The sequence below is a fragment of the Lithobates pipiens genome, unplaced genomic scaffold (genome assembly GCF_037356315.1).
Source record: "Lithobates pipiens isolate NorthernLeopardFrog02 unplaced genomic scaffold, aLitPip1_a1.2 Scaffold_18, whole genome shotgun sequence".
Classification (NCBI taxonomy): Eukaryota; Metazoa; Chordata; class Amphibia; order Anura; family Ranidae; genus Lithobates; species Lithobates pipiens.
Window position 1 is genome coordinate 628020212 of NW_027507758.1, and position 17512 is coordinate 628037723.

General features: G+C 46.2%; 1 protein-coding gene across 1 annotated transcript in view; it reads left to right on the forward strand.

The window, feature by feature from the left end:
• LOC143989920 (uncharacterized) overlaps nt 1–17512 on the forward strand; it is a 123279-nt gene that overhangs the window by 37478 nt on the left and 68289 nt on the right. Inside the window, exon 10 of the mRNA XM_077490192.1 lies at nt 2181–2766. Coding sequence (XP_077346318.1) covers nt 2181–2766 — 586 coding nt within the window. The remainder of the gene's footprint in view (nt 1–2180; nt 2767–17512) is intronic.

The following is a 17512-nucleotide window of genomic DNA, read 5'->3' on the forward strand; positions in this document are numbered from 1 at the left end:
AGATCTGTACCAGGACACCATGGTGGAGTCATCCAGCTACAGAAACCCACCAGAGAGATGTCCCCGTCCTCTGTATTCCCGGGATTCCACACAGGAAGATCACACCATCCCTCACCATCATCAGGTAGATGATTGACAGTCATTGGCAGTTCTGATTTATACACAGTGTGCTACAATAAATATTTTACTATATCTTTCAGAGTGGAAGCCTCAGGGATGATAATATTGATGTTAAGGAAGAGTATAAAGAGGAGGATGAGGAGTATGGAATAATGAAGCAGTTTTCAGAAGGACACAAGGATATGATGGAGCCACCTAATACCAGGAACCCACCAGAGAGATGTTCCCGTCCTCTGTATTCCCGGGATTCCACACAGGAAGATCACACCATCCCTCACGGTTGCAAGGTTGGTGGGACAGAGGCTATAAAACACACCCATGCAGACAATGTGTGAAAAATTTTTTTATGTGATGTCACAATATTAAAGTTTATATCTTACAGATGATATTCTCTCTCGTTTTCTTGATTTAGAGTGGAGATCCAATCGATATAGAATTTGAGGTGAAATCAGAAGAAGAAGAGAGGTATGTGAGGGATGATCAGCAGTCTATGGAGGAGGATGGAATAACGGGGACATTTATAGAGGAGGACACTCCTACAGAGATCAGCACAGGTGGGTCATTAACACTAAATACATTCCTCCACCCATACTGCTCACTGATTGGTCCAGAGTAGGGCGGGGGCTGTGTGATATCAGCCTGTAATTCCCTGATCACTTTCCTGAGCTGTGTTCCCCGTCCCGTATTCCTGTATTTCTCTCGGATAATTTTCCTTCTCTGTGCTGCAGACACAATTTATGTATCTAGACTGGATTTATGGAGATTCTGGGGTTCAGCTGGCAAATGTTCATTTTCACCATAGGTTTTTGGGTCTTCTGCCCCATACCCGGGTCTAGCAGGATCTCTGACAGAACAATTCTCCCAGGTTACTTGCTCTGTTGTCTGCTGGCTGTGCCGGGTGGAGGGATATGTCTGGATGGTCTCAGACTCAAGTCACTGAGTGCCGTCTCAGGAGATGGGAGGCAGCGGTGTGGGACCTCTGCAACTTGTCTCATGTAAGCATTTCATCTTCCACTGATTACTGTTCAGTCCTAATTTTTGCACCCTATATATAAAGTTGTACATGATTGGAGCACAGACTTTTACATGTTGATAATAATGTGATAACATCCTAATATTTTGGAACCTTAATAATGAAGAGGGAGTCAATAACCCAATGATGGGGGTCTTCAGGATCAGTCCAGTCTTCATCTTGGTTGTTCTCCCCCCATCCTCACTCTCTGACCTCTGGTGGGGCTCAGCCCCGCTGTTATTCATGACTAAATCATGGACTAAATAAGGAAGTGCAGGACTTCTTGTGTTGGGAAGATGGCAATGAGTGATAGAGGGGGAGGGGACACTCGTCCTATAATCCCCTCATCACTGTCCCTCCTATAAAAGACAGTTCTCGTTGTTTCCTCACTCTCTGACTAAGGTCCATGAATAAAGAAATGATCTGCTAGGAGATCAGAGGACCCATTTACTAGTTACCTTGAGGGGGGAATTGTAAGATCCTCAGAGACAAAGCTGCCTGATGTGGGCGGAGTCCTGGTTTAGGGGAACCAATCAGCTCATGTCTAGTAATAATCTTTGTATTTCTATTTTAGTAGATGGACGGGAGATGAGGAAAACCTCAGAGGATTGTCTCACTTTGTCTCCAGACTGTAAAGTAGAAGATGAGGACATCACACAGTATAGTCCAGGAGAAAACCCGACTACCTCAAATGTCCATCCGGCACCACACAGTGTAGATGGACCATCGTATTCCTCTTATCCTGAGGAACCTCAGACTGTGAGGGACGGGGCCGTCCTTCCAAAAGAGAAGAGCTTTTCCTGTACTGAGTGTGGGAAGTGTTTCCCTTTTAAATCCAAACTTAATAGACATAAAAGATCTCACACAGGTGAGAAGCCGTATTCCTGTCCTGAGTGCGGTAAATGTTTTTCAGTGAAGTCCAATCTTTATAAACATCAGATATTGCACACGGGTGAAAAGTCATATTCCTGTTCTAAATGTGGGAAATGTTTTTCACAGAAGTCAGAACTCATCATACATCAGCGATCCCACACGGGTAAGAATCTACCTTCCTGTTCTGAGTGCGGGAAATGTTTTGTTCGAAAATCAGAACTTGTTAAACATCAGAGGTCACACACGGCAGAAAAGCCATTTTCATGTACTGAATGTGGAAAATGTTTTTCACAGAAGTCCAGTCTTTCCAGACATCAGGGATTCCATGTGGGGGAGAAGCCGTTTTCCTGTCCCGAGTGTGGGAAATGTTTTGTACTAAAATCAGATCTGGTCAGACATGAGAGATCTCACACAGGAGAAAAGCCATATATATGTCTTGAGTGCGGGAAATGTTTTTCCATGATGTCCCATCTTTACACACACCAGAGATCTCACACGGGGGAGAAGCCGTATTCCTGTCCTGAGTGCGAGAAAAGTTTTTCACAAAAGTCCAATCTTTACAGACATCAGAGATCTCACACGGGGGAGAAGCCACTTTCCTGTTCTGAGTGTGGGAAATGTTTTTCAGACAAGTCCACTCTTTACAGACATCAGAGATCTCACACGGGGGAGAAGCCGTATTCCTGTCCTGAGTGCGGGAAATGTTTTTCGGACAAGTCCATTCTCCACACGCATCAGAGATCCCACACGGGGGAGAAGCCGTATTGCTGTCCTGAGTGCGGGAAATGTTTTTCACAGATATCCAATCTTTACAGACATCAGAGGTTTCACAAGGGGGAGAAGCCGTGTTCCTATCCTGAGTGAGGGAATTGTTCCTCACTGAAGTCCTCTCTTCCTGTACATCGGGGATCCCACACAACCCTCGAGGTGTATTAGTGCCTTGAGTGTGGGAAATGTCTTCTATATGAATGTTGCTGGACATCACAGCTCTCATGTGGGGAAGAAGCACACCCTGATATACACCTCAGATATACTCCATGGCTGATCTTCATCATGTAAGAAACAGTTGATAAGGAGATCAGAGATCACCAAAGACATGGATGAAGTGTTGTACCGTGTTGGCCATTGATAGCAGTAGAACAATAAAAATGGAGTCGTTATCTTTCATTGGCTGAGTACATTTTGTGGTATAAACTTTCACAAACACTTGGAGCTTCTGTATATTTTTTAATAAAATTAGTTGAACGACCATGACCAGCAATTCGCCCAGCTGTGATGAATATTGTCTGTATTTTATTTCATACAATGATTTCCGTGGCTATAACTACTTATGGACCAGCCACAGTGCATTGTACATCATTTTGCCCTCCCTCCGGTTTAGGGGTGGACTGTCGATCCAAGTATTTGAGGCCCAGTGATCATGTGATCACATGGTACATGGCCTATCACAGCACCCTGTACCATGTGATTAGCTGTAGCCAATCACACTAGTGATCACAGCTGTTATGAACCCATTCATGGCAGTTGAAAACTTTGCTGTGACAATGATCTTCATCGTAACACCTAACAAAGCGTAAAAACAATCCCCGATCACCCCCTTAGAGTAGTACAGTGTTATTAGTATGGTGACACTGAACTACTCTGATAAAAGTATGTAAAAAAAGTTACAAAAAATGTTTAAACATTTAAATAAAAAAGTTTTTTTTTTTTTTTAGCATACTGTCACCAGTCAGTGTCCCCGATCACTGACACGTCAGTCATATTATACAGGATTTATATTACACCAACAGTTTGTGCAGTGCTGTACAACATGATGACGCTACACTGCATGTAAAAAAATAAAGTGACTTTTTTTAAAATTTATTTTCAAAAACAATTGTGCCAAAAAAATGACAACTTTAACCACTTCAGCCCCGGAAGATTTGGCTGCTCAATGACCAGGCCATTTTTTGTTGCGATTCGGCACTGCGTCGCTTTAACTGACAATTGCGCATGCGACGTGGCTCCCAAACAAAATTTACGTCTTTTTTTTTTTCCTTCCACAAATAGAGCTTTCTTTAGGGTATTTGATCACCTCTGCGGTTTTTATTTTTTAAGCTATAAACAAAAAAAAAAAGAGACAATTTTAATAAAAAAAAAAAACAACAATATTTTATATTTTTTTTTTTTCTCAGTTTAGGTCGATATATATTATTCTACATATTTTTGGTAATAAAAATAAGAAAAAGAAATAAGCCTATATTGATTGGTTTGCGCAAACGTTATAGCGTCTACAAAATAGGAGATTTATTTATGGCATTTTTATTTTTTTACTAGTAATGGCAGCGAACTGCGATTTTTCTCGGCACTGCGACATTAAGGCGGACACATCGGACACTTTTGACACATTTTTCGGTCCATTGCCATTTATACAGCTATCAGTGCTATAAAAATGCATTGATTACTGTGTAAATGTCACTGGCAGGAAAGGAGTTAACACTAGGGGGGCGATCAAGGGGTTAACTGTGTGTTCCCTCGTGTGTGTTCTAACTGTAGGGGGAGAGGACTGACTATAGGAGATGACAGATCGTGGTTCCTAGCTATTAGGAACTCACGATCTGCCTCTTCTCTCCTCACAGAACAGGGATATGTGTGTGTCTGTGTGTGTGCGTTTACACACACACACACATCAGTGTTCTGCCTCTCGTGCCTGCGATCGTGCGTGGCCGGCGGTCATTGTGACCGCCAACCACGATCATTGTCACCCCAGCAGTGCGCACCTGCTATCCCGCTTAAAGGAGCCAACGTATAGCTATGACGGCTTGCGGGATTGTGCCGACCTGTCGCAGTATAATGACGGCGGCTGGTCGGCAAGTGGTTAAAAAGCTCACCATGCCTCCTACTAAATACCCTGGACTGTCTACTTTCCAAAAAGAGGTCATTTCCGGGCCTCAAGAAATGAGATTGGCCATCAATACATCAGAAGTGATCAATTTTCAAATATAGTTTGAAGACTTTTACACAAACCAAGTAATATGGATTTTTGGGGGACATGTAGCAGAATACATTTGGCCTAAATTATGAAGAAATTTGATTCTGTTGGATGTTTTATAACAGAAATTAGAAAATATTGTTTTTTTTTTTTTTTTCATTTTCGGTGTTTATTCGTTTATATTGCAAAAAATAAAAATCCCAGTGGTGATGAAATACAAGCAAAATAAAGCTATATATATATATATATATATATATATATATATATATATATATATGAAAAAAATGATAAAAATTGTATTTGGGTACAGCGCTGCAGGACCGCACAATTGCCAGTTTAAAGTAGCGAAGTGCTAAATAGCAAAAAATGTCCTGGTCATGAAGGTGGTAAAAAACCTTCCGGACATGAAGTGGATAATGCAGGTTTGTGCTATTTTTACTGATTAAAGTGGAACCTTCAGTCATTTTTTCAACTTTTCATCTATTAAATCTTCTGCCCTTGTTGTTGTTTTAACTTTGGATAGTAAAACATTTTTTTCTGCCCACTGCAGCCCACTTCCTGTTTCTTTTCTGGTCATTAGCCTAGGCTTATGACATCATGCACATCTCTCTCTCTCTATCACTCTCCTGAGAGTTTGCCAGGAAGGCATAGTTGCCAACTGTCCCGAATTTCCCGGGACATTCCCGGGATTAGGACATTTGTCCCGAATTAATTTTGTCCCAGGAAATGTCCCGGGAAATTTGGTTTGTCCCGGGAAATTGAATTTCCCGTTTTTTTGCCGCTGGCCGCGGACCTCTAGACAATGTCTCCGCCGGCCGCCATTTTTAAGAAGACCAGGAGCTGGTCTTCAACAGAGAACCCGCGCGGCAACGAGCGTGAAGGATGGTATGTAGGGGGCAAGTCTGTGGATGGGATGTCATGTCAGGGAGGGGGGGGGGGGGGGCAGTCTGTGGATGGGATGGCAGAGGGGGCAGTCTGTGGATGGGATGTCATGTCAGAGGGGGCCAGTCTGTGGATGGGATGTCATGTCAGAGGGGGGGCAGTCTGTGGATGGGATGTCATGTCAGAGGGGGGCAGTCTGTGGATGGGGTGTCAGAGGGGGCCAGTCTGTGGATGGGATGTCAGAGGGGGCCAGTCTGTGGATGGGATGTCAGAGGGGGCCAGTCTGTGGATGGGATGTCAGAGGGGGCCAGTCTGTGGATGGGATGTCAGAGGGGGCCAGTCTGTGGATGGGATGTCAGAGGGGGCCAGTCTGTGGATGGGATGTCAGAGGGGGCCAGTCTGTGGATGGGGTGTCAGAGGGGGCCAGTCTGTGGATGGGGTGTCAGGGGGGCCAGTCTGTGGATGTCAGAGGGGGCCAGTCTGTGGATGGGGTGTCAGAGGGGGCCAGTCTGTGGATGGGGTGTCAGAGGGGGCCAGTCTGTGGATGGGGTGTCAGAGGGGGCCAGTCTGTGGATGGGATGTCAGAGGGGGCCAGTCTGTGGATGGGATGTCAGAGGGGGCCAGTCTGTGGATGGGATGTCAGAGGGGGCCAGTCTGTGGATGGGATGTCATGTCAGAGGGGGCCAGTCTGTGGATGGGGTGTCAGAGGGGGCCAGTCTGTGGATGGGATGTCAGAGGGGGCCAGTCTGTGGATGGGATGTCAGAGGGGGCCAGTCTGTGGATGGGATGTCAGAGGGGGCCAGTCTGTGGATGGGATGTCAGAGGGGGCCAGTCTGTGGATGGGGTGTCAGGGGGGGCCAGTCTGTGGATGGGATGTCAGAGGGGGCCAGTCTGTGGATGGGGTGTCAGAGGGGGCCAGTCTGTGGATGGGATGTCAGAGGGGGCCAGTCTGTGGATGGGATGTCAGAGGGGGCCAGTCTGTGGATGGGATGTCAGAGGGGGCCAGTCTGTGGATGGGGTGTCAGGGGGGGCCAGTCTGTGGATGGGGTGTCAGGGGGGGCCAGTCTGTGGATGGGATGTCAGAGGGGCCAGTCTGTGGATGGGATGTCAGAGGGGCACCAGATGTTAGGAGGGGCTCCGCTGATGGACACCAGATGTGAGGAAGGCTCTGTTGATGGACACCAGATGTAAGGAGGGGCTCCGCTGATGGACACAGATGTGAGGAAGGTACCTCTGATGGGGCACCTGATGTAAGGACAGACTCCGCTTGGGACACCTGATGGCATCTGGTGGCAGGCAACGAGGCTAGTGACACGCTCATGGCTCCCACTGATTCTGCATTATGGTGAGTTGAATGATTTCATTTCATATTACAATGTAATAATAGAAATAATGCGCTTCAATCATCCTGACACCATAACAATCATGGCGCCGGGATGATTGAAGCGCTAACACCAGGTATTTCGAGTATCTTTATCTGCTGATTGTCAAACTCTAGAAAACACATTGCTATTGTGGTGTAGGATCGGGGGGCTGCTGTCCCTCCATCACTCCCCCCCCCTTTCCCTCTCAATCCCGCATTTTTCTCAGACACTAACCACACCCATTTGAGACACGCCCAATGTAAGCCACGCCCACACCTATAACCACATGCCCCGCCCCCTAATTATAACACAACTACGCCTACTACCAAAAAAGTGTCCCACATTTTTTTGTGTTGGCAACTATGGGAAGGGAGGGGGGGTGAGTTATACGAGGGCCAATGACAGCTGCAGGGCTGGAGGTGTGCCTCCTTGTAAATCCAGGAAGTGAACAGGCAGCAGCTTCAGCTGCCCACAGTTAAAATGGATGCAGCCAGACTCAGTGGAAGGAGATTTCTGCCGCATATTTGGCAAGTACAGAATCACAGTATATATAAAATAATATGTAAAGCGGTTGGAGGGAAGCTTCAGAATAGCAAATATGGGTTTTTTTTTTTTTTGCAAATTTTGTGAGCAGACTGCTGTTCCTCCGGGTTATTTTTCAGGAAAAATACCTCATTATGGTCACTAGATGGAGCGGACTATCATAGGAAATCATTGTGTTAAATCACAGCCAGAATTTGTAACAGTTGGATGAACGATTGCCTAATTGCCTATTCAGCTAACATTCTTTCTATAAGTAGACCCCTCAGTTTCCTCTGTCAGGCATGGTTTCATAGTAATACCTGAGATCATACTCATACACTTATGAGTTGGGTTGCCACCTCATCCCTTTAAACCTGAACACATATGAATTACACGGGTTCTGAGGCTAATTAAATGCAGATAAGGTGCCAAGTGAGTTTAATTACCACCTTAATCAGCCACAGAACCTGTGTAATTAATGTGTGTTTGGGTTTAAACGGGTGAGGTGGCAACCATACTTATGAGTACAGTAGACATTGCAGGATATAAGTTATTTAAACCAACACTATTAAAGCAGCCATTGATTTAAATTGTGAAATGCTGCATGTTGGCCTTTAGATGGCACTAAGTATCATAGAAATGAGCATCATCTAATAGCAAAGGTGGTTCCTGACAGACCTCCATGCAGTGGCGTCAGCGGGGGGGGGGGGGGACTTACCGTGGCTGAAGCCCTGAGTGGGTCCCCAAAAAGTCCTGGGTCTCGAGTTGGCAAGGTTCTATTAATAGCCCCGAGCCCTGCAGAGCAGGGACTGATCTGATGCTGAGCGCCGCACATAGCAGATCCCGCCTTCTGGAGCCTGCAGCGCTTATGATGGATGTCCTACTGGTCCAATGGTGGAACCGCGGGACATGTGACGTCCACCATAGGCGCTGCAGGCTCCAGAAAGCAGGAATTACATTGCGGCCGTCGCGTTGCTGTGAGATCCGCGCTTGGCTCTCCTCGCTCCTCTCCTCCTTTCTGTGATGATGGGCACCGCACACCACAGCTGAGCTGCTGCTACAGGACACATGAAGTCTCCTGGTCAGGTAGGTCAGCGTGTGTCACTACCATCATTGTATGTAGGTCAGCGTATGTATGTCAGGTAGGTCAGTGTGTGTTTTTCGGGTAGGTCAGTGTGTGTGTGTCAGGTAGGTCAGTGTATGTGTGTCATGTAGGTCAGTGTGTGTCACTACTGTCATTGTATGTAGGTCAGTGTATGTATGCCAGGTAGGTCAGTGCGTGTCAGGTAGGTCAGTGTATGTGTGTCACTACCGTCATTGTATGTAGGTCAGTGTATGTATGTCAGGTAGGTCAGTGTATGTGTGTCAGGTAGGTCAGTGCGTGTGTCAGGCAGGTGAGTTTAGTGGTCAGCATTGATGGGCACCGGTAAGCCAGGGAGCAACCAGCAAGTGTGCTTACCCCCCCACCACATAACCACACCGCCCAGCCAAAAAACCCTGCGCCACTACCGCCGCCACCGTCCCCCCTTTCTGGACTTGGACTTCGGGCTGAAGCCCCTGGTCTTTTTGCCACCTAGAAACCCCCTTGCCTCCATGGCAGCATACGTTTGGGTAGCCCCACCCTTGCACTTACCCCATAGGACCCCCACTACCATAAATTTTCAGGCTGAACCAGAGGCCGCGTTCCTTTTTTGTCCTCCTCACTCACAGTACAATTTTGTAGGATGATTTCCTACCTTTTGGAAGAATCAGCGGCCAGGTCTCATGCGAGAAAGCCGTGCGGATGTCAGGAGCTTCCTGTGGTGTCCAGAAGTCTTCCAGGATGTTTCCGGTGGTCACCAAGTCCTTAGCTATTAGTGGGGTGGTGTATGGCAGAGGATCCATGCCTGCAGAAAATGGGAAACCCAGCCATTGGCGGGTGTTTGCACAGGTTGGATGCCCAGCTACCAGCGGGTGACTAGTAAGTGCGCCCAGCGTGGTTGCTGCAATCGCTGTTCCTGCCTCTGGAATCCAGGTCACACGAGTTCCTCTGTGGAAGAGGTCCAGGATACGAGACTTCCTCTGTGGAAGAGGTCCAGGATACGAGACTTCCTCTGTGGAAGAGGTCCAGGATACGAGACTTCCTCTGTGGAAGAGGTCCAGGATACGAGACTTCCTCTGTGGAAGAGGTCCAGGATACGAGACTTCCTCTGTGGAAGAGGTCCAGGATACGAGACTTCCTCTGTGGAAGAGGTCCAGGATACGAGACTTCCTCTGTGGAAGAGGTCCAGGATACGAGACTTCCTCTGTGGAAGAGGTCCAGGATACGAGACTTCCTCTGTGGAAGAGGTCCGGGATACGAGAGTTCCTCTGTGGATGAGGTCCGGGATACGAGACTTCCTCTGTGGAAGAGGTCCGGGATACGAGACTTCCTCTGTGGAAGAGGTCCGGGATACGAGACTTCCTCTGTGGAAGAGGTCCGGGATACGAGACTTCCTCTGTGGAAGAGGTCCGGGATACGAGACTTCCTCTGTGGAAGAGGTCCGGGATACGAGACTTCCTCTGTGGAAGAGGTCCGGGATACGAGACTTCCTCTGTGGATACGCAAGTATGTTTGGCTTGAGGTCAGTAGAAGGGACCAGATGCCTTTCGGGCTGTTTGGGAGTAACTTCACTTATGTATAAAAATAAATAGCCAAAATGAAACATATGGAGATGTCTATGATCTGATGTGCATTGCAACATTTTTATCAAAGTTTGGGGCAGTTGCTTTCTGTCCTGAACAGATATCTGTTTATTTAAGCAATTTTTTTTTTTACTGTGTCGGAGGCTCTGTCTAATGAAATCACCTGTGTAGTGATCCTGTGATGTGAGAAGTCTGCAGTGTCAGTATTCCTTTAGCAGTAGTGGGTTTTCTCTCACCTAGCCAACAAACAACTGTTACTTTGTCTCTCTGGACAGCTTAAGAAACTTCAGCAGCTGCGGTTTGAATTGGGGAGCTTATTTAACCACTTTCTGAGATTTGTTATTTACAAGTTAAAAACATTTTTTTTTGCTAGAAAATTACTTAGAACCCCCAAACATTATAAATGTTTTTTTTCTAACACCCTAGAGAATAAAATGGCGGTTGTTGCAATACTTTCTGTCACACCGTATTTGCGCAACGGTCTTACAATCGCACTTTTTTTGGAAAAAAAAATGAACTTTTTTGAATTAAAAAATAAGACGGCAGTAAAGGAGTCACTTTGGGCGGGGTGGCTGGTGGAATCCAGAAGCCCTTGGTGAGGTTGGGAAACCCTAGCTTCAGCTCCCCATGCCCCTCCTATGTCTAAGTCACCCTGTGTCTATTAGGGGCACAGGGTGACCAAGAAAATAATGGACATTAACCACTTAAGGGTCGGACCTCTTTTTCAGACTCAGTGTTTACAACCAAAAAACTGTTTTTAGCTTGTAAACACCGAGTCTGAAAAAGAGGTCCGACCCTTTTGTGGTTAATGTCCATTATTTTCTTGGTCACCCTGTGCCCCTAATAGACACAGGGTGACTTAGACATAGGAGGTGCATGGGGAGCTGAAGCTAGGGTTTCCCAACCTCACCAAGGGATTTTGGATTCTACCAGCCCCCCCGCCCAAAGTGACTCCTTTACTGCTGTCTTATTTTTTAATTCAAAAAAGTTAATTTTCTCCCAAAAAAAGTGTGATTGTAAGACCGCTGCGCAAATACGGTGTGACAGAAAGTATTGCAGCGACCGCCATTTTATTCTGTAGGGTGTTAGAACCCCCAAACATTATACATTTTTTTTCTAACACCCTAGAGAATAAAAAGGCGGTCATTGCAATACTTTCTGTCACACTGTATGTGCGCAGCGGTCTTACAAGCGCACTTTTTTTGGAAAAAAAAATTCACTTTTTTGAATTAAAAGATAAGACAACAGTAAAGTTAGCCCAATTTTTTTTTAAATTGTGAAAGATAATATTACGCGGAGTAAATTGATACCAAACATGTCACGCTTCAAAATTTTGCCCGCTCGTGGAATGGCGACAAACTTTTACCCTTAAAAATCTCCATAGGTGATGTTTAAAAAAATTGACAGTTGCATGTTTTGTGCTACAGAGGAAGTCTAGGGCTAGAATTATTGCTCTCGCTCTACCGATTGTGGCGATATCTCACATGTGTGGTTTGAACACTGTTTTCATATGCTGGCGCTACTCACTTATGCGTTCGCTTCTGCACACGAGCTCGGCGGGACGGGGCACGTTTAAAAAAAATAAAAAATTTCTTATTTATTTTACATTTTATTTTTACACTGTTTTTAAAAAAAACAAAAAACAAACTTGTGTCACTTTTTTTTTTCCTATTACAAGGAATGTAAACATCCCTTGTAATAGAAAAACAATCATGTAATTACCTCTTAAATATGAGATCTGGGGTCAAAAAAACCTCACATCTCATATTTACACTTAAATGCAAAAAAATAAATTGTCATTTAAATTTTTATTTTATTTTTTTAAATGGCCGTTTAAAGTAAAGATTGGACGTCGCATCCGCCCTGCATTGTTATGGAGATGGGTGAGGTCCATGGCACCGAAGAGCAGAGGGGGGCCCTCTCTCGCCGCCGATAAAAGTGATCTTGCGGCGAATCTGCCACAGAGACCACTCTCATCGGAAACCCGAACCTCTGGCCAAAGAAGAGGATATCGCGGTTATGGCAGCTAGCTAGCTTCAAAGTAAGGACATATATCAGCGTGTGGCGGTCCAGAAGTAGTTAATAAATTACTGCATTTCTTGAGTAGCAATTGTACATGTTATAATATTTATTTTCTTAACAATGCGGAGCTCTCCCTCTTCATCAGTTTAGGCTGATATATATTCTTCTACATATTTTTGGTAAAAAAAAAACAAAAAAAACACGATAAGCGTATATTGATTGGTTTGTGCAAAAGTTATAGTGTCTACAAAATAGGGGATAGATTTATGGCATTTTTTTATTTTTATTTACTAGTAATGGCGGTGATCTGCAATTTTTATCGGGACTGCGACATTGCAACGGACAGATTGGACACTTTTGACACATTTTTGGGACCATTCACAGTGATCAGTGCTATAAAAATGCATTGATTACTGTATAAATGTCACTGACAAGGAAGGGGTTAACACTAGGGGGCGATCAAAGGGGTTAAATGTGTTCCCTCAGTGTGTGTTCTAACTGTGGGGGGATGGGACTGACTTGGGGAGGAGACCGATCGGTGTTCCTATATACTAGAAAACACGAACTGTCTCCTCTCCCCCTGACAGGACGTGGATTTGTTTGTTTATACACAAAAACCTCCGTCCTCGCTCTGTCAGGAGCGATCGCGGGTGCCTGGCGGAGATAGCGGCAGGAGCATTGGCTCCTCAGGGACGCAGCGGGCAAGCGCACGCCCCCTATACTCCTTAAAAGAGCCCCGCCGTACAGCAACGGTGATTTGCGCAGGAATGCCATTCTGCCACCGGGCAGTCGACAAGTGGTTAAACTGTCTGCTCTGTATGTAGTTTCTGACAGGCTGTGCAAGAAGCCCCGTATCTCCGGAACTGTAGGTGGCCAATTTTGACCAGTGGCGGGGTAGGTCCTCAGCTACCTACCACCCTAATTTGGAGTCTCCTTGACCCCAGGTCACCGAGCTACGACGATCATTTTTTTGGCTCTCGCCTCTCCTGACTGCACCTCCCTGGCTAATACATCTAACACTCCCCTCCCCCCAGACTGACAATGCTGCTATCCAAAGGTGCTCCCTGTGTCCCTTCATCCAGAGTTGGGGGCACTCCAATAAAGGGAGGTGTATTACTGGTCAGATCACCAGGTCAAAACAAAGGGGGGAGGGGGGACCCTTTAACCCTATTGCTGCCAGAGCTGTTTTTGCATTTTTGCACACGTTTAAAAAAAAATTATTTTAGGCCTGAAGATTACACAAAACCCCCAAACATGATATATTTTCTGAAAGCAAGCACCCTAGAGAATAAAATAGCGGTAGTTCCAATTTTTCATGTCACATGATGTTACTGCGAAAGTCTAGGAAACGTAAAATGTCAGTAAAAAACAAACAAAAACACACTAATGTGAATTTTAGGGCAAACAAGTGCAATAAATGACCCAATTTGTTGGGTAAAATATACAAGACGAGGTTGTGCCGAGTAAATAGATACACAACATGTCAAACTTTAAATCTGCGTGCGCCTGTGAAACGGCGACAAACTTCAGTAACCTATATTTTCTATAGGTGACGCTTTAAAAGACCCCTATAAGTCATTAGATTAGTGTTACGGAGGAGGTCTGGTGATAGAATTATCGCTCTCATTCCGGCTTGCCTGGCGATATGTAATGTGTGTATTGCACACGTGGGCGCCCCGATGCAACAGTTTACGTTCGTGCCTGTGTATATGTGGGGGGGGGGCATCAACGTTTTTTTTGAGGGGGGGATTTTAGGTGCTTGGGTGTAACTTTGTTTTTTTTGGGTATCTTTGAGATAAGCCGGGGTCAGAAAGACCCCCCAGTGTCTCCCCTGAACTCCACTGAATGTTTTGCATTGCATACCCCATTGCAAAACATCCTTTTCCGGCAAAGCAAGCCGGGGACACCGAGAACTTAACCTGGAAGTGATGTCGGAGACGTCGCTTTCCGGGTCACAATTAGGGATGAGCTCCGGCGTGTTCGCACGCGACACGTGCAGAGCCCGCCGGGAAGTCGGTGCAGCGCTGCGCTAATCACAGGCAGCGAGACATTGCCCCGATCTCTGCAGCCGCACATCGGGAAAAGGTCTCGCTGCCTGTGATTAGCGCAGCGCTGCGCCGACTTCCCGGCGGGCTCATCCTTAGTCACAAGAAGAAGGGGAGGAGAGCGGACGTGTGTCTGCTCTTCTCCTTCCCCCCCTCCACTCACCATGTACATCCTGAGCAAGCGGAGCCACAGTAAGCATGACGGGGCAGGGCGCCGGTATCGAGGGTGTGCTAGAGCGATCGGGCGGCAGCGGAGCCATCCGTATGCTCTCACCTGACAGGTCTGCCTGTCAGTTTCACACACAATCCCAGTGGCTGCAGCCACTGGATTGTACGCGATACCCCGCCGTTAGGTCCGTATGACGCATGGACCTGGCGGCAAAAGGGTTAAAAGAAAACAAATGCAGCCACCACATCTAATAATTGGTAACCTAAAATATATGACAATTTTTGCTATAATAGCGCTTTAGTTTGGTTTGTGAGATGTCATACTATGTCCAGTGATAGCAGTGACCCTACTGGCCACAGTGAGAAATCGCAAGCCAACTTAAAGTGGAGCTCCACCCAAAAAGGTAAGCTTTTTGTTCACACCCTCCGCTGCCAAATTTGGCACTTTATTTTTGGGGGGTACCTGGTTTTGACAGGCAAGATCACCGATCGGCAATCTGTGACATTTCCAGAGCCTCCTCCTCTTTCCCCCTGCTGCCTTCTGGGACACACGCAGGTCCCCGGAAGGTGGTGGGACCATTCAGAAAGCGCAGGGCGACTTGTGCAGGTGAAGCCTGAAGGCTTCAGCGCCGGTTTTCCTTACTTTCAATGCCGGTGACTGCACCCGAAGACGATTGACGAATCGACTCAGGGTGCTGACATTGCGGGCTCCCTGGATAGGCAAGTGTCCTTATATTAAAAGTCAGCAGCCACAAGATTTGTACAGGATTTGTAGCTGCTGACTTTTCATTTTTTATTTTTTTCCCCCAGGCTGGAGCTCCTCTTTAAGCTTAGGGAAAAACCGAGTGAAAAACTATAAATCCGTCTACGCTTAACTACATCCCAACCAAATACTAAATTGACACGGAGGCTCCTATTTAGGACAAGGGAGCTACACTAAATAAATGTTGTAGGGACCATGACATATAAAATTGGTACTTAGTAAACAGTGGTCACTGTAAGTGGTTGTAAACCTCAGACATGAAATAAAGCCTATCCCTTTATAGTGTGTGCTTGTCTCAGTCAAGTGCCGTTTCTGTCTGCTGCCTCTTTCCTCTGCTATCAGCATGAGTCACTTCTGACAAGTTTTCCCTGACACCAAGAGATAAAAAGGTGACAGCTCCAGCACACAGCCTGTGATTGACAGCCTCAGCTCTGTTCCTGAGCGTTGTGTCCCTTTCCTCCAATCAGCTCTCCTTACTGAGCTCTGCAAGACCCAAATCACATACTCCAGATGCCTAGTTCTAGTAACTGTAAATCACAGCGCTGTCCTTATCATTCTAACAATAACAGTGTTACTGCCTCTGGGAGGGACTACCCGGTGAGGTCATTTTCAGCCAGTGAAAAGCACGGCGCGGCTGCGTTTCCTGTCTTTTTTACTGCCTATTTTTATTTCTGAGCAAGAGCAATATATTTGTTTTAATGCTTTCTTTTAAATAAATATGTTATTACACTATGTGAGCCCCCCGTCTGTTCCTATACATGGCGCATGTGATATGTTGAACTGGAGAAGATTACTGGTGGAGTGGGGAAAGAGAGGCACTGTGGACTATCCTGTAAAAGACCCTGGAGGGGAATATCCACAAGTCTTGGAGACTTTGATGCTGAGAGGCACAAAGTCAAAGCATCTGGTGAGTGACAAAAGTCAAAGCATCTGGTGAGTGACACAAAGTCAAAGCATCTGGTGAGTGACACAAAGTCAAAGCATCTGGTGAGTGACACAAAGTCAAAGCATCTGGTGAGTGACAAAAGTCAAAGCATCTGGTGAGTGACACAAAGTCAAAGCATCTGGTGAGTGACACAAAGTCAAAGCATCTGGTGAGTGACACAAAGTCAAAGCATCTGGTGAGTGACACAAAGTCAAAGCATCTGGTGAGTGACGCTGGGCACAGAGCAATGCATGCAGTAAGATTAGCAGCACCGAAGCACTTTCTATGTCTGGCGCCACTTATGATGACATATTTTGGAGCACTTTAAACACAAGACACTTTTGCAAGAGACATTCTCTGGAATTTATTGGGACTTTTTATTTTGTGCGTCGTTTTTTACATAAATGCATAAGTAATAAGGATGTGTATGGCAGTAACACTGTGTTATTGATAACATGATAAGGACAGTGTGACAGACCTAACCAACATAGGGGCTCCTGGAGAGGACTAGAAGCAAGCCTCTTACCCACTGACTATGGCCCAGGGAGAGAGCGGATCACTCTCTTACGTGTAAGACACCCTGTGCCTATTAGGGGCACAGGGTGACCGAGAAAAGGATGGACAGCTACTTAACCACATGCCGCCCGGGCCATAGCCAAAAGACGGCTACAGCGCAGCCGGCTTATTCTGGGTGGACGTCCATGGGACGTCCTCACAGAATCGCGTGCCCCCTGGGGCACGCACCCGGGAACATCCGCGACATCCCCCCTGGGGCACGTGACATCCCCCTGGGGCACGCACTCAGGAACATCCGTGCATCATGGATCTCGGTAAATGGCCGCTGGTAGCGGCCGTTTACCACGTGATCGCTCCGTCAAATGATGGAGCATCCTCCCTCCCCTCTCTGTATCGATCAGTAGAGTGTGATAGGAGAGGGGAGAGATAGTTTGCAGCGCTGTGAGCACTACAGATCCAGCCCACAGCGCTGCTCAGTGCCCATATTCTGCCAGTACTATGCAATACTCTGCAATACTATGATCAATACTCACCAATACTCTGCCAATACATTTTAACAGAAACCAATTTTTTTGATTTTATTTTATTTTTACCAAATTTTCTGTCTTTTTTGATTTATAGCGCAAAAAAAAAAGGGATGATTAAATAGCACCAAAAGAAAGCTC